Here is a 24975-nt window from a genome sequence, read left to right on the forward strand (position 1 = left end):
CTCTATAACAGTGATGTTGGTTGGAATATAGAGATATTTGACATTTATCTTAATAAGAAAATAATGCTTACAGCAGCTTTAATTAGATAATTGAAAAACAGTCAACAGATTGATTGATGATGAAAATAATTGTGCCATCAGTGATACCGTGTAAAGTCTTTTTCTTAAAAAAACAAATCTTTCACGACTACACACTGTGTGTGTGTGTGTGTGTGTGTGTGTGTGTGTCTGTGTGTGTGTGAGAGAGAGAGCATCCTCTGAACAAATTACTCTAAATCTTGATGACTGTCGCTAATTCCATTTCCATCTCTCTCTCTAACACACACACAAACACACAGCCTCTCATGTCTGTCTATGTGTGTGTGTGTAAACAGCAAAGATCATGGCTGTTACAGTTGGTTTCAGTGCACACACATGAAGGGACAGAAGATGAAGAAAAACACTGACGGAGAACAAAATCATGAGCAATGTGCTGTGAGAAAGAGGAGTGGAGAAGGGTTTGTGTGGTGTTGGTGGTGGAGCAGTAGGAGATGAAGAGGAGGAGGAGGAGGGGGGGATAAACACAGTGATGGAGAGTGAGTGAGAGGGAGCGAGAGGGGGGAGGAGCGGAGAGATGATTCCTCTCTCTAATCCTCTAGACACACGCTCGGTCTGGCTGCCTACTGGCTCAGAGAGAGAGACGGAGGCAGGTGGAGGGTGCAAGCAGAGAGAGAGAGAAACCAAGTAGGGAGGAAAAAACAAGATGAAGGGAAGAGAAGAAGGGAGAGCTGCCTCTCGTAAACCACGCTGACAGAAACGCAGAGAGAGAGAGAGGCAGTGAGGACAAGGAGGACTGAAGAAACCAGCGACTCTCGCACGGTTTTCGAGCAGAGGGGAGGAGGAGGAGGAGAGCGATGCTTCAGTCCAGCGCTGCTTAAACCAAACCAGGAGAGAAGGAGAGGAGCAACAGAGAGGAGGAGGAGGAGAAGGAATCCATCGAAAAATAGCAGGAAAGAGAGGGCAGAGGAAGAGGAGACAGAAGGAAGGAAAGAGGAAGACACAAAGAGGATGGAGGAGCGCAGAACGAGCAGAGACACAGATCCCTGGTTACTCAGGCTCACATGAGTGTATGGACCTGAGCCTGCCCAGAGTTACTACAGGATGCTGTCAAAGAACCAGTGTGTGAGGGCGCAGTGTTAGTGTGCGAGTGATGGATGTCTGTTTGCACAAACTACGGCTGCTCCTCGAAGCTCAGTAGAAGTAGATGAGCGCTGGTGGCACTGTGTGCTGGACCAGGTGTGAGTGTGTGTGTGTGTCAGAGAGACAACATATGAGAGACCAGCTGTTTAGGAGGTAAACAGGGTCAGGTGCACCCAGAGGAGAGAAGTGGCAAGACGAGCTCACCTGAGCAGGTGCATGGACAGAGAATCACACACACAGACACACGAGAGGGTGGGCGTGTGTGCGGCTAGCACATAAACAAGCTTCAGTCCAACCAACTCAGGTGCAGATAAGGCCGTGTGTGTGTTTGTGTTTTCGGACGGCACCTTAAAAAAGATCACAGCGGCAACAATGAGGCGCCACTGAGCTTTATTAGGGTTGCTTTTTACTCCTCTTATACACAGGACGAGCCACCCAAAGCCACTCCCTACCTCATCGACACCCAACAAGTGGACTTGAAGTTTCAGAAAAAAGGGACTTAAACACTAGCACTGGGTCCCTGCTGACTGAGAAGCACCGCCACCTAATTTCCTGTGCCCAGTGGATGCCTCCTAACTCCAGCCATGGGAGAATGGACCATCCTAGAGCGCCTCCTGGAGGCTGCCGTGCAGCAGCACTCTACTATGATTGGGAGGTGAGTTCGTGTCAGAGTGCAGCATGTGACTGTGGTGAAGTTTGAATTGAATTGGAGACGAAAGAAGAACCGGTTCTTGCTTCTCTCATGTGTGCATTTCTTTATCAATGCATGTCTCCACTGTATGTCTGTGTGTACACACTGTGTGGTACTGAAATGACCAATTTAAACATACAGTATATGAATCCTTCGCTGTCAGAGATTCCGGGTCTAACGTGGCTGATGGCAGGGAAAGAGAGGCTTTAGCTTCTTTAATCCCTCAGAGTGACATGATGGGGTGGGGTGGGGGGGTTTAGGCAACCAGGAGGGACACTATTAGCCCGCACAGAGGATTTGTACATCAGAGGATCCAGAGCAGTGTCAGGACATCACACCTTTATCGCCACAATGCCTTCATTCACAGTACTCTACCGTACCTCTCAGTGCTGATACCCTCGCTTTCCCTCCCGCTTTTGTCAAGTTTGCTTCAGAGGCCATCATGTTACACAAGCGTGCCTCTTTTTAGCTTTTCTACAATTTCCTCTCCCCTCTCCTCTTCCTCTTCCTCTTTCTGTCAAGTATGAAGTCATTTCACAACCTAAAAAAACTAGTCACTAGTGCAAGGTCACAGCAGTTATGATTTATGCATCGTTTTACATGCTGCCATGTCTTGTATTTTAGTTTGAATAACTCATCCTCTCCGGCCGCAGAATGAGCAATTATTAATGAGTGTTTTAGCCACAGAGGCACACCAGCTCTGTAGATGGTATTAAACATGATTTCACATCTAGTAAAATACATATTCCTGAGTTTGGGGTTTTCTCAGGACATCTTTAAAAACCACAGGTTCAGCATAGGTTCATTTGAGACTGTCCGAATGATCAGTTTAAACCAATCCCCAGAAGCTACTGACTCACCAGGGCTTGTAATACTCTTGAATTATAGAGTGAATAAATGTCAGCCAGTTTATGAAGTAAATGATGTGGAGAAATATATATATATACTTTTTTTGGCAGAACGTGAGTCGTCTTCTGCTGACAAAGTTCTGAGTGTGAATTTTGTCGTGTCGAGTTTTGAAACCAAAGTGGTTTTCCAGTCTTGTCCTGAGAGCAGTCTGCTGGTTGAATGGTTAGTTAGAGTTGTTCCCTTTGGTGGAATGATGAATGATTGGTCAGCATTTGCGTCCCCTCATTCATGAGACACTGGGAGTGCAGAGTCGCTTATCAACCGGACTAGTCATCCTGACTGCAGGGTCTCAGCGAGAGCGAGAAAGAAAAGACACAGAGAGGGTTGTTAAGGAGGATAAGAACGAAAGAGAAAATGAAATCCATAAAGGCAATCAAAGAAAAGAAAGAGTTTGGTTGCAAAGTACAGAGGAGACGAGTGGAATCGACAGAGTGCGAGATGTGAGAGACAGGAAGCAGCTGACGGACAAAGAGTAAAAAGCCCGAGTGAAGGCGAAGGCAGCGAGGAGCAGTTACTCACAGACAAGCGAGCAGACACATGGCCTCAGTCTGCAGGGCGTTGGTAGGAAGCCAAGAGGACTGTCTCGTCACGAGATGGTGCTGCATGTCACGACCTAAGCAGGGCAACCAGGACACCCGGCAGCAAAAAGCCTCAGATCATCTTTACGCAGATTATATCTGTTGTCCAGACATCTGAAATTTTCAGATGACGGGAGGATCTAGTTAAAAAACTTTTTCAAAATATCAAAATGCATATGCAGGACTTCCAGCAACCCTATAGAGCTTCACTTGCACTTGTTTAGCCTCAATATGTTGGTTTCCATTTCCAGAACCACTTACAATGCAGCCATACATCAAATTTTATAATGTACATGCTGTTTCTGTAAACCAGAATTACAGAATCACAGGTTTGGAAATACTTCTAAAGGTCTTTCAAAATTGTATGCATGTTTTTACATGTTTTTATGTGTGCAGGACGTTCAGAGATTTGAAGTACACCAATGTGTCTCTTCAGCTAATAGGAAGCTATTCGGTGCTTTGCTCAATGATACTTCAGCATGGATACTCACTGTTGAGCGGCTTGAGCTCTACTTGACGTGTTGAAGAGTGAAGCTATTGCACGAGCTGCATGAGCGGCTGATGCAGGGTATATGCAGGAATCCTGAAGTTAAATTTAATACCTTCTAAGACCCCGTATACACACTGTGATGTTCCATTTTAATGGTATTTCCAGCCTCGCCAGTGTCATGGCTCTACCTCGGCATGGCAGTGTTGGTTGGTTGGTATTTTGGCACAGACAGTCATGATCCCAGGAGGATGAAGCCTGCTGACTTTAGTCATCCCCTGACCTTTCCTCCAGTATCACCATGAGGTTGTCAGATGTGGTTTTACGTGAAATATCTCAACAACTATTGGATGGATTGTCATGAAATGTGAAGCAGACATTCCTCTCCCCCTCAGGATGAATTGTAGTAACTTACCATCTGATTATTTCAATACTTTGGTTTTATGACCAAATACCTGAACAAATAATGGCCCCAAGTCTTAACTATTTTGTGATTAGTACTAATTAGCAAATGTTAACAAGCTTAACTACAATTGTGATCCATTAGCATTCAGCTTACACCAGCACTTGCTTATCAAATGCACAACAATAATATAACAATGGTTCAAAAAGTGTTATCACAGTTGGTAGATAACCTGCAAGTGGAACTGTTTTGGTGTTCAATCTCAATTCCACAGCTGTAAACGAGTAGGCTGATTTATTGACTAAGAGTCCAGTTGGCCAACTAATTGACTATAGACTGTCTTTCCCCTGTGAATGGCTCACTTGCTCTACTAAGAGAATTGTTTTGTGGTGTTATTAGTGATTTATTGGATGTTTGTTAGCTTCACAACACATCCCCTGGTATACACTGGTGTGTTTCATCCACACACACACAGGGCTGGATTAAATTAATTAAAATTAAATTAGATGTACAGATCACTCTAGGCAGACTGATGCTTTTCAGGGTAAACAAACAAAATGACCTAAATCCCATAATAATATTATTATGCTCATGAATTTAGTTAGGTATATACAGTATTTAAACTAATCTACGTATACATGTATTTCAGTATTCATACACAATTGGTTAGTCGTGTAAAAAAAAAAGTATCGCTAACATTGTGTTTATTTAAAAATGTATAAATAAGTGTATAAACGTTCAAGGTCTAGTTTGTAAGAATGTTGATTTTTGAGTCTCATTCCCAACTTGTCAAACACTGATGCTGTGGGATCGTAGGTCGGGTCGGCCACCATCCCACAGTGTCAGTATCCGGCGAGTTTAAGTTTAACAGCAGAGATTCTTTTAGATTTTTCATATTTTTCAAACCATTTTAAAATGTATGATACACATTATTTAATGTAGGCAGTTCTTTTCTTCTCTTTCTGGGCCCCTTGTGGCAATAAGGCCCGAGGCATGTGTCTAACATGCCTATGCCTAGATGCTGCCCAGCATACATATGACATTTTACAAGCTGTTCCAGTTCGAAAAAATGGATCAATGAAAATGTCATTCATGGTATTTATTTATCTCTTAAGTTTTGTCGATCAGTAGCACTCCGAATCACCACTTAGTGCTAGTGCTGCTAATATGAACAGAGCCAGTCAACCGTTTCTAGCTCTCATTTCTGTGACAGCCTCTGTGTTCCCATAGTAAAGTGCCTTCCCTGTATCTGGCTTTTCTACAGCTCAAAACCATCTAATCTGGGACATCACTGCTGACATGACTACTTTATAAACGCACGCTAATACTCCCTCAATCCTAAAATCTATTGGTCCCCCCTCTGTGGTTTCATGCATCCCATTGGTCAGCGCAGGTGCCATCCAGTCGGAGAAAGCGTTGGACAGGTTGCTGTCCCTGAAGCGATGCCAGCGTGCGTTCTCATGAGCCCACCATGACAACAGCCTGCAGAACTGAGTCGATTCGTCATACATGAGTCACACACACATTCGGGGGAATATAACACTCGTTGCTTGTGTAAGATTACAAGCAGCTACAGAGATTCCCTTCTACTGTCAGGGTTTGTGTGTGTGTGTGTGTGTGTGTGTGTGTGCATAAATTCTCAGACCGTGTGTAAAACGTGAGCTTCAGTGTACTTTGTGAGCATATCACATGTGCTTGGCTGGCTTTCAGTCCTGTCCGTGTGTTTGTGTATTCATCTGCTACCTGTGATTAATTCCTGCCATTACGGGCAGTGGGGCAGATGTAAATGGGCTTCCCCAAGACCGTCTGATGGACTGTGGGATCCCAGCTCCTGTTGGTACACACTGCCACTAAGGAGAAACCGTGATGAAGCACTCTCTACCCAACTACTGTCAACACATCACTCATGCTGTCTCTGTGGTCCTGCTCCCATAGGCTAAAGTCCCACTTGTGAGCGGCCATTGGTCCGAGTGGGACTGCTTAACATGCAATTCCATCTTCCCACCACCGTGATATTGATCTCCAATAATGGAATAGGAAGTGGAGCTTGATAGAAGACAGTGCACTTAATGAAACAGTCTTTAGGCCTGTCCATTTGCAATACAAATGGACTCATGAGTTGCAGCGACTGGAATGTTAAGTGAATAATTAAAGCTGTAAGTACCTCATTGACTTTTTTTGACCGTTAAAATAAACCAGGATGGTAATTAGCAGACCAAATGTACCTTTCTTGACAAGGGAGCCATGGGTAAACACCAAGAGGACAAGTAAAAGTGAAGGTGACTTGTCACAATAAGTCTTTCTAGGTAGTGAGTGAAAACCATAAACTGGGTAACTCTCATTCCACATGCCTCGTTAAATGAGGTATGGGCCCAGACATACCCAACAACTGTCAACACAAGCATTCAATCAGGGTCATCTTCCCTGATTGTATGCTCTCCTCTTCCAAAACCGAAGTTTTGAAGATACAGAGCACTTTCAGACTAGTTACCCCACGATACTATTTGTCCGAAGATAAGACAGTCCTCATTCTTAAAACCCATTTGCTTCTTAAAGGGAGACATTACAAGCAGATCATGCTTGTCTCACACACTCTCTGGTCATGCTCCTGGAGCGGGCAGAATTCTTTTTTCTGATGTTTTGTTTTTTGTCTTTTTTGACATCTTGTGACACCAGTGGTTTTCTGCTTCCTTACAGATACTTTTATCCCTGGTCTGTTTCTGTAGAAAAGACTCTTTTGATTCGTTTTCACTCATTGCAGATTTATTAAATCTGTGGTAGAAAAACAGACTCTAAGAAACTCGTAAGCTTAGCAGCATTAAGGTTACAAACAACCTCAAATGCAACAGTGTGATATACTGTTATAATGTTATGATGGAACTATCTATCCATTCAAAAAGAGTATCAAATACGACACGCCCATCTATTTCCAAACATGTTTTCCAAAAAGGATATTCTCATATTTTAGCCCATCAGGTACTATAAGGGCCTCAGCGTGCTTCAATGAACTACAGTAGGTGACCAATGGCCACATTTGAAATTGGGGTCAATTTCTCTGTAATAATTCCAAATTGTATTTATACGTTTTTCATCTCGCTGCTGAGTTTTAGAAAAATATTCAAAAGCATTTATCGTGTTACGCGAAAAGTGATTAAAGCTGTATGGAGTCAAGCTCACAGCTGGCCAGTCGCTACGTAAAGTGGGTGCGTCGTGTGATTCTCTGACTGCACACCTCTCCGAATCCACTTTTGGAAAGGTGGTTACGGACACTGTTACGTGATCCAAGAAGCACTTTGTTGGAAACATACTGGGGCCTTAAAAGTGCTTTGGAGCACAAGATGTGCATTTTGATATACACTCCTTGAGGCTGTAGTTCATTTGGAGCACGAGGTAGAATCACTGAAGGAGAAGAGATGTACCCCAGCATGCCTCTGCACATGTACACGTTACGGGAGGTGATTAAGAGTGTGTGGATGTGTTCCTATAAGCTCTACACTTCATTCTTGACATAGGCCAATTCGCTCAGCAGGACTCCTCGGCATGGGTCCCCTGAGTCAAATGAGTATTGTCACTCAGGAGCCTTCAGCTCATCCGTCTAGGAAAGAATGTGTGTGTGTGTGTGTGTGTGTGTGTGTGTGCCACGTGCTCACTTGCAGCACAGCTCTGTGCATACACCAAGCCAAAACCAATATTTATGAGTGAGCAGCACGTACATGCGCCTCAGCGTGCTTGTGTTTGTTGACAGGTTACAGCTCCGTCGTCACATGACCTTTAGATCATTGTGCTTTTATTTAGCAAATCCCTGTGGAGCGCTCACAGCCCCCATGGAGGTGATGGATGATTTTGTTTGCACGGAGTGAGTCTTGTGAAGGCAAATGTGTGCTATATTGCAGAAAAGAAGAAAGCGATAAGGAGGATGAGATATCGCCTCGCTTGCGGCAGATTCCCCTGAGATATTTTTAAAAAGAGACACTTAGAGAAGGCAGAGCGAGACCTCCGACATTCATTCACACCGTCCCTCCCGTCTCTGCTTTCACACATCCTCCATCCATATGTAATGACCCCCGGGATGCCATCGGCTCTAATGTCAACGCCTTCTCCCTGCTGCCATAAGAAACTGGTTATTAAAATGACCTCACGTGTTTCATAGGGAGATTATTAATTCCTGCTGGGAGGTGGGTGTGATTCCCGTCGCATTTCAGGCTTTCAGAACAAATATTCAGCATCCACCTCCAAAAGCTCAATTTATTTAGTGAAATAATCAGAATGCCAAAGAGAGGTTCATTACTGGAGATGCGCGATGAGTATGCATTAGCATCCATATCAGTACTGATGGTGGGATTGATCTGCTCTAGTTCTCCTACTAGAGATGCAAGCATCGTGGAAATGAGCCCCAAGAGCAGGAGAGAGCTGTTCTTTCATGACTGGAGTGCTACAACCAGCCTCCATAGGGACGGTTGGAGATGCAGAGTTGTAGCTGGGGGAGAAAGAGGAGAGCAACTGCACATAATTATGCAGCTAGTGTTCCCATTTCTTTCTGCTTACACTTCACATCCACTCCCCTCCATCCTCTCTCTGGTTCTTAGCTGCTTATTGTCCCTCTCTTGATCCACACAGTCCACATATGCTAAGGTCAGGGTTGACGTGGCGTCTTCATGCTGATGGATTAACCAATGTCTCCTATTCCAAGTGTGTGTTTTTGTGTGTGTGTTAGATGATAAACCTCAATCTTCATCATTGCGCATTGTTTTAACACCAATTTTACATCAGTTTTATCATCTACGTAATACTAAGGTGTATCATGGTACACATTAGTCTTGTGCTGATTGTGTTGAATGATCAACAATTGTTTTTTCCTACACTGATATTGAGCCATTTTAACTTATTATCAGAACTCAGATGTTATAAAAAAATAATGTCTGGAATCTGCACCCTACTGTGCATTTAGAGATGTTTTTGGTGGAGCGGCAAGTCGCCCGCTGAGCCCAATCAGTCAGGACGAGTGAATGTTAAATCTTTAATTACAAACCAGTTTTCCGTCTCTTTATCATGGATCTTCAGCTGGATCTTCGTTCTCCATATGCCCGCTCACCAAGACTTTGCTCTGTGCCTCATGAGAGTAGCTCAAGTAATGGATATGATTTGGATTGTGATATTAAAGGTGATTTAATGATGTTGAACGGAACGTGATGCTGTGATATTGTCGCGCCATACACAAGAAGCTGTTGTTTTAACACAGGAGACATTGTGATATAACTGATTTTTTTATGTTCAGGTATCATGACTTTTGGCATCTGGGTATACCATAATATCCCCAAATACAAGATGTTGCCTTTTTTCTTTGAAACTTAAGACGTTTTTGCATATGAACTCACGAAAATCAGGTCTGGACATTATCCAGAGTTGCCCTTTCACACATGTAGCACACAACAGCAGATTGTCTGTGTCAGCCGAGGGTTAGCACCTGGGTAGAGCAGACAGGAAGAAGAGTAGGACTCATCCGTAATGATGACACACAATATCAATTTAACAGCCGAATAAAAGATATACAGGCAAGCAGAAGGGAGTGTGAAGCACCTACACATCGTGCAATGTCATCAACATTATCATCATCAGCAGGCCTTCTCACTCCTGGTGAATTCTCCAGACAATGACCTGCTCTAATTCATACTAACTGGACATTACACAGACTTTGTACTTGAAGGCCGGCGCCATAAAGTCTGTTTGATGTCTGCGTCAACTGATTTGGACATTTGCGTTCACACATAAAGCTCCTCCGGGTAATAATTTCAGGGTAGCAGTGCACATGTGAAAGGGGCCTGAGACTAAGCAGTCTATGCTGGCATTTCACTCGCGTGCTGTGACGTAACAGCCCCCCCCACCCCCCCCTTCTACTCCCGCTGCCCCCCTGGCAATCGAATCGAAAACCACGATTGGGCGGTATGAAAATAGAAGGAATCGCCCAACCCTAGTTTACACCGAGGGAAACACTGTCGGATGAAGAAACTCAGGCGAGACCTTACCAGAATACAATAACAAGGATGAGATAGAGGAGAGAGGGAGGGAGAGAGAAAGAGGGAGAGAGGGGGATGAATGGATAAAGATAGAGAGATTAGAGCAGGCGAAGGGGTCAGAGTTGAGACAGATTTCACCTTGCAGGGCCTTGGGGAGAAACTGTCTCTGGCAGGGTGACTCAGTAAGGCTTATAGGTTTAGTGTTAGCACCTCGCTGGAGGACAGAGCAGGTCAGTGTTAAAATGATACTGGGGGTTGGTTTCACCCGGACATCACCTCACGCACGTAAACACAAACACAGGAGAGCAACCGTGCAAAAATAGCCCCATTTAGTCATTTAGTCGTATGTTCATTTAATATGGTTTTGGTTTTAAAGAATCCTATAAGACATGAACATTAGCTTAGAAACCTTTGGATGATTGTTCTCAAAAAAAACAAAACAACGTTAAGATGATAGCTGTGGACCATTAGGCAGCCTTTATTTGAATTATTTTAGGTATAGAGCAGTGAAAATCATCTTGACCTACTACACCACACAATCTTTAAAGGATTGATTGATGCTGAAAGTTAAAGATCAACAATCCATCACTGTCATCAGTCTTTTGGCTTTACTTTTTTTTTGAAAGTTTAATTTCTGTGAAGTGCAAATGGAGTTGAAAGCAGGATCCAGTCTGAGAACGCTTCCCTGCTGGTGCACCTAAGGACCTGTGGTAAGATCTGACATCCAAGGACTGAGAATCACCCGCAAAGATCTACAGTATGTTGTCAGAAAATCAATACTTAAACACGGGAAGATGAAAAGCAGTGCCTGTTCTCATCTGCATTACCACATGATGATTTGATGAATTATTTATCCCAGGCGAGTTGCACATCTCTGTAAGGTGATTTTCTTACCTTTTTTGACATGAGCTCTGCTCCTGGATGTATAAGGTAGGCAACCAAGTCAGAGTAAATTTGTTGTTATCTTACACCAGTGCATATATGGATATATTCATGAAGTTTTGGTTGTAATAAATATTAGATACCAGCTGTAATGGAATGCAAAGGCATGTAATTTACTATTAAGCTGTGTTAACATGAATTCTTAATGAGGTGTAGTCACTCTGTGCCGTGGGTGACAGTTTCTCTTTGGATGAATCTTCTTTAATCAACACCGACGTGACAGGGACAGTAAAATACCCAACTTCACTCCCGGTTTGACTCTTGAGTTGTTATCCCCATTACTGTTATGGTCACAACTATAACCTTAAACAACGGCAGGTGGGACATAAATTACTTTGTGAGAAGAGGACCCTACATTTTCCATAATGCAACTTGGTAGTTTCTTTCATAGAGAGGCAAAGTACCTCTCCTCTTGGTGGACCACCATGGCACCTTATTTCAGAAATTTCAGTAAGTAGAAAGAACACACACCTAACAGTCACATAATTGATGTTGTCTCATTTCAAACTCACCTAAACCCACAACTGAAACCTTGTAGACCCAGTCCCATTTATTAGCTAGCTCGCAGCTGTCAATATGGCCAGACTTCATGATATTTTTACCTCTTTACATTCTTTCTCCATACCTTTTTAATATATAAATCACCAAGACCAACATGGTGGCAGCCATGTTGTTCTTGGTGACGTATATTGTTTGAGACGATGTAGCTCACTGGACCGTTTCACACAGGACAAATTGGTATTTTGCTATTTTACAACAAACTGCGACTTTCTTGACTTGACTTTTAAATTGACAAATGTGTGTAATGGCACAATTTCCCATAAGGAAAACCAGAAGGGCCTTGACTTTGCTTCTCTATTAGACACTGATTCATCTGAACAAAAACTCTTGTAGTCCTACAGCAGAAGCTCATTACAAAGAGTGACAAACTACAGGCAGATGATGTTAATCACACACACAGTGAGACTGTGGTTTAACGGTAATGAAATGTCATAAGACTCGCGCTAAACTGGCCGTGCACACTGCTATAAATATCTGACTCTTTCATCCAGTTAGATAAACAAAACCACCTAAAATATGAGGGATAAAATTAAAACAAAAAGGCAACTTTGATCTGTGGTACAAAGCCGAAGCGTTTGAAGTTTTCTCAGTTGGATCTATTTGTGTGAGCTCGTGACTGTAAGATCACTGTCTTATTTATAAAATCTGCTTTTTATTACTCGTGACTTACAGCATTTTTATGTAGGGATCATGAAGCTGACATTCTCGTTTTGTTTGATTGATCATCGCGTTTGCCGGCTGATGTTCTGATAAAACCTCTCCTCTCGACATCTCCGTGAATCTGTCACTCGTTCCTTTTCGCTCTGCCTCCTCACTTTATCTCACTCAATCTCGCTTTCTGAAGATCAAAAGGACGCTCTTCTGCCACTGATTTATTCTCCTCATCCCCACCCCATCACTGGCTGCATCTTCACACTTTAACGGAGGTCTTTAATGAACAAGCTGAGAGTGAAAGAGTCACTTAGACCGGAGTACATTCACCTCTTTGAGCATGTGTGTTTGTAACAACTGTTCCTCAGAGGCAGCTTCAGCTTCTTGCAGAGTGAGACTGACTCAACATGAATAAAAAAATCACGATTTCACACAAACACCTGACACCTTGCTAAAACACACACCATACCTGCCAGGATACTATAAGGAGACCTCTGATTCACTGCACCCCTCACAAGTGAGCACACACACACACACACATCACCAGATGGTAATCCAAATATACAAACATGTGCGTAAGCAAGCGTGCACTGTGGTTATTGTATCTACTCATTACTCGGGGGCGGAGACATACAGACACACTTTCTCACACATACACACACATGCTGCCAGAACTGTCACAGTCGACGTCTTTGCATATGAACAACCAGATAGAGTGTGACAATGCATTCACACCTCACCACGCACACACACACATGATCCCATTCGCACATTCTTCAATTAAGCAGTGAAGTCAAGCTGCAGGGAGTGCATTTGCCTTTCGGCAGTATGCTACATTCACACTGCTCTTTTGGCCAATTATAGAGAAGCTTCTTGGTAGACAGCATTGTAATGTGAATAGAAAAGATCAATTTGGCCTTCACAACCTGTGGAAATGACAGCAGCAGAAATTGTACTGTTACTAGAGAGAGCTGCATCTCCCTGCAGACATTATGATGCTGCATGGTTCCCTCTTTGCGCTAAGCTACGTAAGCTAAGCATCTCCAGGCTTTCAGGTGGTAAATACAGTGACTGCTTTTACTAATGCGTCCATATCTTGGCTACACGTGGAGTTCAACTTTGGTGAACTTTAACCTGCAAAGTCTAAACCACAACCAATAGCAATGACGTGTGTGTGGTTGACCCCTCAAACGGAATACAGACCATCAAACTGAGTTCTGTGTGCCTTTTCAGTCATGTGTGACTGCGACCTTATTCTACCATTTCTTGTGGCCACAGTGGCCACCCTTCAAAAGTTACGCACATAGGCTTGCATTAAAGGTATACAAAGCTGGATTTGTCGTTTGTAACGCGGCATTTAAAGGTGCAATAGTTGACTGTTTAGTCCCATTTAGTCATACTCTTCTTATTGCCAGGTCATTTGACAACTTGGGAAAGAGACTCAACAGTCAACTGTCTTTCTTCAGAATCGCTGATGCCCAGAGATGTTTAAATACAACAAAAATAGAAAATACAGGCAGGGCAGTGTCTCTCTCAGGGGTCACCACCACCATACACCTTCGTGGGTCAGAAGTGAGTCCATACATTGTTTTATTAGGAAAAATCTGCATTGCATACCATCAAAGTGCTCGGAAAAGTGGTTATTTGACGCTTACAGTTCAATTCCATGACAACTGGGCAACTCATCTGCGCGTCACATCTCTAGAAAAAGTTAACTCAAAGCGAAAAATTGACTCAAATGTATCTCTTCCTGATAAAAAGTGATAATGAGCAAATGTTAAATATATTGTACACTTATTCCCATATGTGCTGAATGATGCATTAGATGTTGACTGATTTTAAAAAACTACCGTACCGTCAGTGGTGGTTGGTCTGCTCTTGAAATCATGGGTTGGGACACTGCTTGCGACCTCACTGTAATCCTATTTCATCATACATGTATCTAATTATATCTGTAAACCACCCCCGAACATACAATCATCCACCACCGACATCACCACTTCCAGTGGAACCACCGTGGTAGATCAGAAACACAGTATAAAATTAGTATTTGTTGCCGATTGAGTGTGTTTGGGATGTTGCCTGCGGCGCCATGTGTTGTCTGCTTGTGTGTCATGGAGGCTCCCTGCATGTGCCAGAGCGGCTGATTTGGGCTTGAGCTTGGCACGGGACGTGGGTGGGGAGCTGGCACGGACGCGGCGGCCCTAACTCGGGATTGTCCAAAACCCACCGTTTTAATCCGGATTACGGCCATCATTTCTCTCTCGCTCACTCTCTTTCTCTCTCTTTCTCGCTTTCTGTATTTCCCTCCATTGACCCCTCTCCCTCCCTCCCTCCTTCACTCCCTCCCTCCCTCCTTTCCCGCCCACGCTTTTGCTCCCTTCCTCTCTCCTGCTGCTCTTTCTCCTGCTCATGCCTCACCCCTCCATCACAACCTTTACAGTCTACCCAAAAAACGACACTCCACAGTGATTGGTCTATTGCCATGGTGAGCACTCGTGCCACTTCTTTTCAGTCCTGCCATTGATCTACTCTGAACGATCAGTCAGATTTTAGAAAGTCTATTTTTAATGTCTGTGCTGCTATTTATGTCTTACTTGATCATGTTGCCAAGGTAACTGCCACAGTTATTATCATCACAAAGAGCCTTGCTTACTGCAGCGGTAGGAAAATGGGATACACTTCATGTTTCTCGTGACCAAGCTGCTTGTTATTGGTATTTATAGACTACAAACCAAAAAATATCCTTACAGTCATGAGTCGGAATGATGAAAAAACACTAACAAGTATTCAATATTTCATTTTACTGATTAGTATAACTGCACAACTGAACGGTTGCTCATGTGTGTGAGAGACACTGTGTTAAATTTGGATTGTTGTCTGCCTCACTAGGGCTCTGATCTTCATCAATTTATCTCCAGAGCCAGACCTCGTCAGTTCACATTCATCAACACACTTAAATACCTTTATGTGTGGGTGTGTCTGCGTGTGTGCGCACAAGAGAGAAAGAGAAAGGGGGAGAGGGAACCAGAGATGGGTGGATAAGTGAACAGTATTAGAAAATGCTATTATTAGATTTCCATTTCAGCAGCTTACAGACCCAGGATTACACAGAGAGACCATACCATAATAAATCACCATCCACCTTATCGTTGTAACAAAATATACAGTACTTACAGTGTAATGCACTGCAAGGAGAAGGTGAGTAGATGTGCTTGTGGGTACTTATATTCAGCTTTGTAGTGAAACATCTTTGTAAAATAATAAACATCATAATGATTAAAGATAATTTCCCTTACACACAACAACTCATGTACAGTATACAAACTACTCCTTAGATGGTTACTAAGTGGTGGAACAAGCATGCAGACCATTTACTTGAGTAAAAGTATTAATATGAAGATGTCATAATACTCCATTACAAGTTAAAGTCCTACAGGTGAAATCTTTACCGAAGTAAAAGTACAGTGATATTATCAGCTTACTTAAGGAATCAAAATTAAAAGTACTTGTCTCTTTAGAAATTTGACAGTTTTTTTTGTCTTCATTTTTTTCTTTCTGTCAGTGTGTTGTAAAGGTTTTTGTGCATGCGAAAGTTATAAAAGCCCAGCAGCACTGGACAGTGAGAGAAAACTGATGTGTCTTTTGAGCATTAACGCATGTAAATCTATTCTAGTAGTAACCCAAAAAAAATTATAAACATGAAAATGAGCATAATATGTCTCTTTTAATAATATCGCATCAGTGCACAGGCAGCATGTTAATGTTGTAGCTGGTCGATGTGGAGCTAGCTGTAACTGCTTTACAATCCAGCAGAAGTTCAACCGCAGGGTCAGGCCCCTTCCAAAAGGTCATGAGATAAATCTATGGGGTTGTGACATGATTAAGGGGCGAAACAACTCATCTAAAACGTTACAAGTTGCCTCAACCACACACTTTGATATAGCTACACTTATCATACTGTATGTTCTTTAAGTTAAAGAAAGTATCTGAAATAAAAGCAGTGACGAAAGCTATTAAATACATTTTTTGAATTGTTTATTTATATCATATTGTGTAAACAGTACAGAATTTTCCAATGGAGTTGTGGAGTAGAAGTATAAAGTAGTGTAAAATGGAAGTACTTGAGTAAAGCAGAAGTACCATTAGTATAGAACTGAAGTATATTGATACAACATTGTATATAGCACACTGTACATATGTACAACTAATCCTCCTGGGGCCATTTATTTTTAGATGCTTTGCAAATACTGCTCTTTGATTATTCATCCAAATAAATCAGAGTGGTGCATACTGTCGGTGATCAGGCTGAACGGAACCAAACTAAACCTGACAGACTCTGAAGCCACCAGCTTGGAGAGGCTATACGATGGTAAAACCATCATCACTGGATGGTATGATAGAAATTCATCTTCATCTTCCTCTGAGAGGATGGAACTAACACCCGGCAATGTCAGACACAATCGGCTTTGTGACGCCCTGCAACAGCTGGAAGAGCGTGTGTGTGTATGTGTGTTTGTGTGTTTGTGTGGCTCAGATTAAAATGTGTGTGTGCACATGTGCACGGAGAGGTGTCCCTAGATAATTCATTGTCTGTTTCTGTGTACGCAAGACAAGCACACACTATATATTTTTGTCTTCGTATGACAGTGTCATCGAGAGTGTCCGTGTGTGAATGTGTGTGTCAGTGTGTGTACATGTCAGGAGGTGGGTGGCTACGCAGGATAAAGGTCTGTCAGCAGGGGAGAGTGCAGCCCCCTCACTCCTTCTGTCACTGGCCTGAAGCACCGGAACGTCCCTTCTGGTTGTATGTGTGTGCATGTGTGTGTGCCTCTCTGAGGGCTCCTGTGTGTGATGGATACAGCCTGGTGCCAGGTGACCCGCCATGAACTACGAGCTATTGATAAACCTTGGCAAAGGAACACACAGAGTGAGAGAGCGAGAGAGCATGACAAGTGTGTGTCCACATTTGATGTGACAGGATTAGATTTGTCAGAGCTGCTGGTATGTTGTATTTGGGTTACCACCTGGCACCCTTAAGACACACGAGACAGAACGTCAAAACATTACGAGGGATAGAAATAAGCAGGAGAAAGACAGGATAAAGGCTGGAGTAAACACAGAGATGGATGGACTGAGGAAAAAAATAATATCATGATCTATTTAACACAATCTTTGATCTAAATTGCAATCTATTATACCAATTTTGAAATGCCCTGTAGACTTTAGCTAGACTTGAAATAACCTTCTTTTTTCTCCTATACGGACCTGGTATTTCATATGTACTTTTACTTTACCGACAAATAGGTCTATTTGTCTTTGCTATCCAAAATTACGAATACGGGCATTTTCTAATCTGGCCCCTGTATCAGCAGACTGACGTTCTTTGTCAGTCACTTCTAATGTATGATGGCAAAATCACTAGCAACTCGCTATATAGTGAGTTTCACATTTTGTAGTGCTGTCCGAAAGTATATTGAGATTTATTACTTTTTGGTTTAATTCAGTTTAGCTGAGTGAAACTACACTGCAATTACAGTTTTAGTCTGAAGTTAGGGAACAGCCTGTGTAAAATGATCCACCTGAACCTCCTAAAGCTGGAAATATGCTTCTCTGAGGATACACATAAGTGTCTCTGCAACCCAGAGACAGGGTATTATGGGTAACCGTAGCTGGCACGCCCACCTGCCAAATCTAAACGTTGGTGACGGTCACTAAAGTCCTGAAGTGTGATGTGAAAGTCCGTTTGACAGACAGATAATTCAGCCTGAAAGTCAATGTGGCCATCTTGCTTAATGACATAACAGTAGCTTACACTGAAATTTACAGCAACTTCTTACATAGCATGTCTGGCTCACGCAGCCCCCACAATCCCATCAGGCTGCGCTCGCTTGGTTAGATGTGCTGACCTCTGAAACGAGGGACTGCTCACTTCATGAAATTGCATTTGGTGTGTAACCACAGTGCCTGGTTCCAGACCTCTGACTTAAAGTGACCCAATGTATTAGTTGCGATACAGCCTGATGACCAGACTGCACTGCACAAAATCACAGTACAGACCAGAGGTTGTGAAACAGAAGACGCAAAATGGGAAGCTGATTGTGAATATATCAGAGCTGGTGGTTATAATAGGTAAGAGGTATACAGGTTACTGGTGTAATTAACAGTGTAAACGCGGCAGCAGCGGAGAAAAAAAGCAGAGCTAAACAGTGAGGGAACAGGTATTGATGGGGGCTAAAGGTGAGGCTCTGAAAAGGATTAGCAGGTCAACCATAACACTGGACTTGTTTACATCAGAGAGCAGCTGACGGACTCCTAACCCTGCAGAGACAGAGCTAAGAGCTGCTCTTATTGCTGATCATCCTTCAAAAATCCGTCCTAAAATTCAACATTTCAAAACCAGAAAATTGTGCTATTTTGAGACTATGTATCCATTTTTAAAACGGTTTCTGTGTCCTACTTTGACAAGAACCTATTTTCAACATCTTTTCTTCTTGTCAGCTTATGAACAACAGGAGAAGCTAAGTGTCTTTCCTCTGAAAGGGGGCCAATATGTTCTGGTTTTCCTCACTGAATTATTGTCTAAGCAACTCCTACACTGTAGCAGGATATAGTCTGCCCTGCTGGCATAATTTATTGTTTCAGCAAACTCCTCTTCAGGCTTTTTGCATAAAGTAAACAAGCATCAAGCATCTTCGAGGCACCTAAGCCACGCTCTAACTGGTGCAACAAATCTGCTCGGCTCCTCACAGAAACATGCTGTTTTCTCTTTAGTTGACTTAGCTTCGAGTCGGCACACTTTTCCCTCTCTCTCTCCTCATCTCCCTTCGTTTTCTGCCCCTCGCCTGTTGCCGTGGTAACTAGCAGAGGGAAGTTGAGTGGAGGGGAGATTGAAGTGAGAGAGGGAGGAGAGACAAGGGGAAAGCGAAAGGGGGGGTTGTTTCAGGTTTCTGGGTAAAGGAACCACAGCCGCTCTTCCTCCACCCTTCTCTTCCTCCTTCTTTTTTTTTTATCTCCGCGCCACATCTTCCAAAACCTTGCGCTCTGTATCGATCCCTGACCAATTATATCCTGTCCTTTGCTTCTTATTCCTCATTATCCTCACACAGCTTTGCCTTCTCCTGTTTTATTTTCTTCTGTTATCTCCTTCGTTCACAATTCCTGAATTTTGTGCTATGCTACTTTTATCAACATCTTCAACTTTGGTCCCGTCTCTCAGTGGGGAACTACATTTTGTGTTTTTTTTTTCAGTGGACATGATAATCCACCTCACAACAACACAAATGTGTATGTTTTTCATACGCGTTTGCCACCCTCAACCCTAAAACTCAACTATAGCTCTACTTCCTGAGCTACACACAACTCCAACCTCACGCCCTGCTTCTATTTTTAATCAAGCTCATCCTCTCCAACTAAGATGTAAACAGCGTTGAAGATTTCATTAAAACAGACTGACATTAAACATTAAGGGAGATCCTCAATAATATCAAAGGAGCTGCGCTGTGAATGGCATTTCAATTTCTCTGGAAGTTGAATAATGCAGTGTGCCGGTGCAGCAACAGCTTTTTGTGTGTGTCAGGGGAGGGGAGGGGGCAGATGGAACTAAGATGCAGAAACTATGATTATTTTTCACATTACTACACATTTCATTGCTGACAATTAACTGCACGTCCATAATGAGAGCTTTGAATGAGACAAACGCCCCTCAGTGCAAGCTATCCGCCGTCAGATAATCAGGAAGAGAAAGAGAGAAAGACAGCAGGTCGGCGACAGACAATTGCTGGAGGAGAGGAGGCGTTTTGGAGTTGTGTTGGCATAATGTTTTGCATAAACACCACCGCCTGTGTGGTAACACAAGCAACTTATTAGTCAAAGGGAACAGTAAATATTGTCTGCAGGGAATAGAGGCTTTGAGTGTGTAAAGATATGTGCTTATAGGTCTGCCATGTGCTTGAAGCATATGGTATACGACGTGGATCCAAACCAATGATTGTTTTCATTGGTTCATTTCTATTTTTTACTATTTGATTTTTTTTTTTTTTGTAAAGTAAATACTGATTGCTCAGTGTAATCACATATAAACTGGTTCCCTAGAAAACCTCTCTTTCACTATGATATTTAGTCTTCCACCGAGTTGGATTTTTTTCACAGAAAAATAAAAGTTCGATCAAGGCACAAGCTGAAAAGTTTCACAATTGAAAAGTTGTCTATTTCAGCATTAATCTATAAGAGTATGAGAAAATAGTAAAAAAATAAATGTCAGACCCTGAGCAACATCTTGAAGTTGCTTGTTTTGTGTAACCAACAGTCCAAAACGCCAAAGTATTCAAGTAAAAATGACAATAACGACACATTTGAAAGGCTGCAATCAGCAGCTTTTTAGCATGTTTGTTTGACTTCAATGAAATCTCAACACTGTCATCAAGATATAACTTAAATCATCCATTCACCAACACAAATGGAGCATAAATGGTTCTCCACAATTTGGTTTTGTGCAGAAACAATTAGAGAGTGCATTAGAAGGACTTTGTTTTCGGTTTTAGTGGGAAACCACATGCATTTTGACGTCCTCTCTGAGTGTTCACAGAGAAAGGAGGCTCTTCATAGAAAACTACAGACACAATCTGGAGATTATTCCTGTCAGAGAGGGAGGGGGGGCACAGAGAGAGACAGGACCAGAGCAGGGACACCAGGAGTACAAATGAAAGAATAAAAAAAAGAAAGATACTCTGGAGAGGAGAGAAAAAACAGGTGGGGGTTGCTGTGTGGCGTACGATAATCTAAAGCTATTCGATGGCATTAACAAAAAAAAAAAAAAAACCTAATGCAAGAATCCTCCCTTGGCCCAGCCACAGATTACAGCAGTGGGTTTGCGTGTGGAAGCTATTATATAATTCATTCTCTATGATGAGATTTTCCTCCATTGCTGGTTTTTCCTTACTACCCCCCTCTATCTCTCGCACTCTGTCCCAGCACTGGCAGGTTTCTCTTTTAATTTAAGGAGAAGATGTCCGAGCCACACTTGGTTTTTTGGTGACTTTATAATCTTTTTATCCCTGTCTGGAACTCATTCATCTTCAACAGCAATTTGACGTCTTCTTTCAGTACTCAGTCTAAAACAGCCTCCATTTCACTGTCTGCTTGCTTTTTTTTTTTTTGCATAGATATCCGTGCGCGTGTGCATGTGTGTATATGTGCCCATATACAATACATGTGTGTGTTTGTGTGCACACGTGAGCACAGTTGGTGCAATGCTCCCTCACTCTGGTATTGTGAATTCTCTGCTCGATAAGCTCCTTAATGGAGTCACTACGAGGGCAAAAGCATTTTCATTTTTTTTGCGGTTATTTTTCTCTTTCTCCCTCCTCCGATCCCTCTCCACATGCCAGCTGATCACAGGTGGGCGGATTGGCAATAAGTATTTTATTTTTCATTCTGGAGGTCATCAGTGATGAGAGGTACATGTGATCGGCACGCCGTCAGACTTTGGAAAGGATTAACTCTGCCCTTCGACTCCACATCTGTGCCACACAAGACTGGTAAAGCCACTGTGCGATTGGTAGATTCACACAGCCAAATGCCATCTAATGATTATCTGGCAACGCGTAAGGTGCAGTGGCATGGGCGTCCCCCGGATCCACTGCGCAGTCACAATAGCGTCCAGATGAACAGAGTTTGATTTGATAAATCTACACTGATTGTACACAAATAGCACTCTCTCTATGAAATGCAGTGGATTGCCCCGAGGTAAATTCAAGTGACAGCAACTGCCTCGGGTTGATTGTATCTTATAAATCCAGACTTATCTCGAGAGAGAGTTGCAGGTGAAATAGAGGAAAGAGGTTAAGGTGGGACTTTAAATGGAAAGCTGCCTACTGAGGCTGCTGTCAGAGGAGAAAGCGTCCCTGTATAACTGTTCAATCTCACAAGAGGAGTGAGGGATATCCTCTACTGAGAAGAAGAAAAAGACATCATCCAACGACAAAATAAGCCAATGCTGAAGTTCTCAACGCTTTACAATGATTTCACTGCCAAAGGGACAGTATTTGATAACATACGTGAGTGTAAATGTATATATAAGCACCCTCAGGATTCAGTGATGTATCTGCCCAGCAACCATATTTCCAGACGTGGAATCTGTAACACCCTTTTTATATTCGACAAAAAAAACATAAGGAAAAACAAAATAGGAAACCAACGTCTTGGCTCTCTCTCCTGGCAATGTGAAAAAGTCAAACATATTTTTTAGCAGATTTTTACTGCATAAAAAAATCTGCATATACGTACAGTACATGCTAATGTTGGTGTAAAAGTGCTGTGACAGTGTTGGACTTACAACCCTACATGACTGGACCGTTATGGCTCCAGCTGCAATGCTCTTGTGATATTTGACATCTGGTGCGTGACACTGATGATAAAATATAGGAAGTGATGTCTAATGAACTTTCTGTGTTTACTGCTGAGGCCAAGTCCACACATCTGTGGATATAAAAGGGTTGTAAAACAACTCATATCTCATCACCGTTCATTTACACTGTGCACGCGTGTGCCGGTATAAACAGGAAGCAGATATTCTATCTACTCTGTGATTGGTTACAGAAAATGTTTTTACTTTTACTAACTATTTAATGTTAACTACTTACTTACTTTAACTTTTCTAGTTTTTATTATATATGTCCCAGGTAGCAGGCCACCTATCAAGGGATTTTGTCCTGAAAACAGCATAAAAATAATGAGGCAGTAAAATGTGACTGCTCCTCACAAAACTGGTGGGCAGTTACTATTAAAGTCCAAAAAGCGCTTACAGTATGTTTGTTGTGAAGCTTCATCTCTTTAAATTTAAATGCTCCCTGTTATGCACATTGACATTTTCTCAGGACTAAATTGCTCTTCCTGCAGCATCCCGCTGCCCATCAGCACTGCCTCAAAAGCCATTTTTATATGTCACCATCTATTGACTTGTATGCACAAAAACCCATAAATCCATGATAAATGTAATGAGGTCAGGTTTTGATGGTTCTGCTTTAATCGTGTGTACTCTGGGTTCATATGAAGTAATGACAGCGATTTATCATACCGTTATTTATGAGATTATCATTAATATAAATGGTGGCGATTAGTGAGAGTTGATCTTATGGCATGCAGGAACTTCTGCGTATCTGTGGGACTGAATTACAAGGCAGCAATCAATCAACAGATTAACAGCAACATCCAGGCCTCTCTGTGGTCTGCAGCCTTGTTCCAGACTTTGTTTAGTCACAGATTACATCGTGAGACATCCAACAGGCTTGCACCCACTGCAAAAAGCCTGCTATCTAAAGTGCTTTGCCGGTCTCAGATCTGAAAAATAAATGAGGGATGAATAAAGTAAGAAAAGAACAAAGAGAGAGATGTCAGCAAGAGAAGAAACAGATCAGGGCTGTGTGTATGTCTAGCATCATGAAGTGTATGCACATGACAAGTCAACACATCTAAGCATACACTTAGAAAGACACACATTAATATGCACGCTCAGAGTGAATTGCAGTAATCCCAATTTCAGATTCAATAATCTCTCAGAGAATACCTGTATTTGTTTTTTCATAGCACAGTTACAACTGAGAGATCCCTCTGCATGATTGTGTGTGTGTTTGGATGTGTGTCAAAACTAATCACAGCCCTGATTTAAGTTAGTCTAATCTGAGGTTGCCACGGCAACTGGGCCTAATGATGCAGAAGATACCAAAATTAGATGAGATGTGTCATCTTACCTGTAAACACCCTCACAAAACACACACTTAGAAAATTGCGTCTTGAGTCGGAGATAACGGGACTGTGAGTTACGAGCGCTGACGACACGTCGAGGCTCCGCTCATAACTGTTCTTCTTCTCGAGTGTTTACTCCGGCTGATGAATGAGATTTGGAGCACTATTCTTCTCTGGTTCTTATCAGGAGGAACAGCAACTCAACAGTGACACAATGTCCTTCTCCATCACTAGTACAGATTATTTTCTCTCCTCTCTGCCCCGATGTCTGCTCTCTCACCTCTCTTTAGTGATTAAGGAGTTCAAGGTCCTTCTTCCCTGCTGTGAATCCAATTTCATATCACTCTTTCTCGACCTTGATTCTTCGTTTTCTTTCATTCAGAATTTGTGTCCTATAATAGATTCCTCCTCTTACTTTATCTTGCCCTTTTGTGTAGTTTCTAAAGCAAGTGGTAATGTGCAATTTCCTCTTCTTTTCTACTCTTGCTACAGTTCCTCCATACAGTCTCAGTAGTTCTCTTATAGTTAGTCATAAAAATAGTTGATTGATCGAAAAAATAATGAAATTCATCGGTGCGTCTTCACAAAGTAACGAACTGCTAACACACTAGCAAGCTGGACCTTGCTAGCACTAGTCAATCATAGTTTACTGAGCTGCTCTCCATTTTCTCTGTACTGCGACTTATACTTCCTGCTGGGTTCATTTTTAGGACTGGACATCATTTCATTAAATTTCATTACTGAAGAGCTAGCATGCTAACGGACAGTTGACTCGTGTTTGCAAGCGTCAGTTTTGTTCCTAATGGGACACCAAT

The 24975-nt window shown here is 42.4% G+C and overlaps 1 protein-coding gene across 1 annotated transcript in view; it reads left to right on the forward strand.

Moving 5' to 3' along the window:
* Nucleotides 1–649: 649 nt before the first annotated feature.
* The window catches only part of gjd1b (gap junction protein delta 1b), a 32473-nt gene continuing 8147 nt past the window's right edge, over nt 650–24975 (forward strand). The window contains exon 1 of the mRNA XM_084352044.1: nt 650–1834. Within this exon, the coding sequence (XP_084208170.1) occupies nt 1764–1834 (71 nt within the window). The 5' untranslated portion in view covers nt 650–1763. The remainder of the gene's footprint in view (nt 1835–24975) is intronic.

The sequence above is a fragment of the Pagrus pagrus genome (genome assembly GCF_965226575.1).
Source record: "Pagrus pagrus genome assembly, chromosome: 4".
In the NCBI taxonomy this organism is placed as follows: domain Eukaryota; kingdom Metazoa; phylum Chordata; class Actinopteri; order Spariformes; family Sparidae; genus Pagrus; species Pagrus pagrus.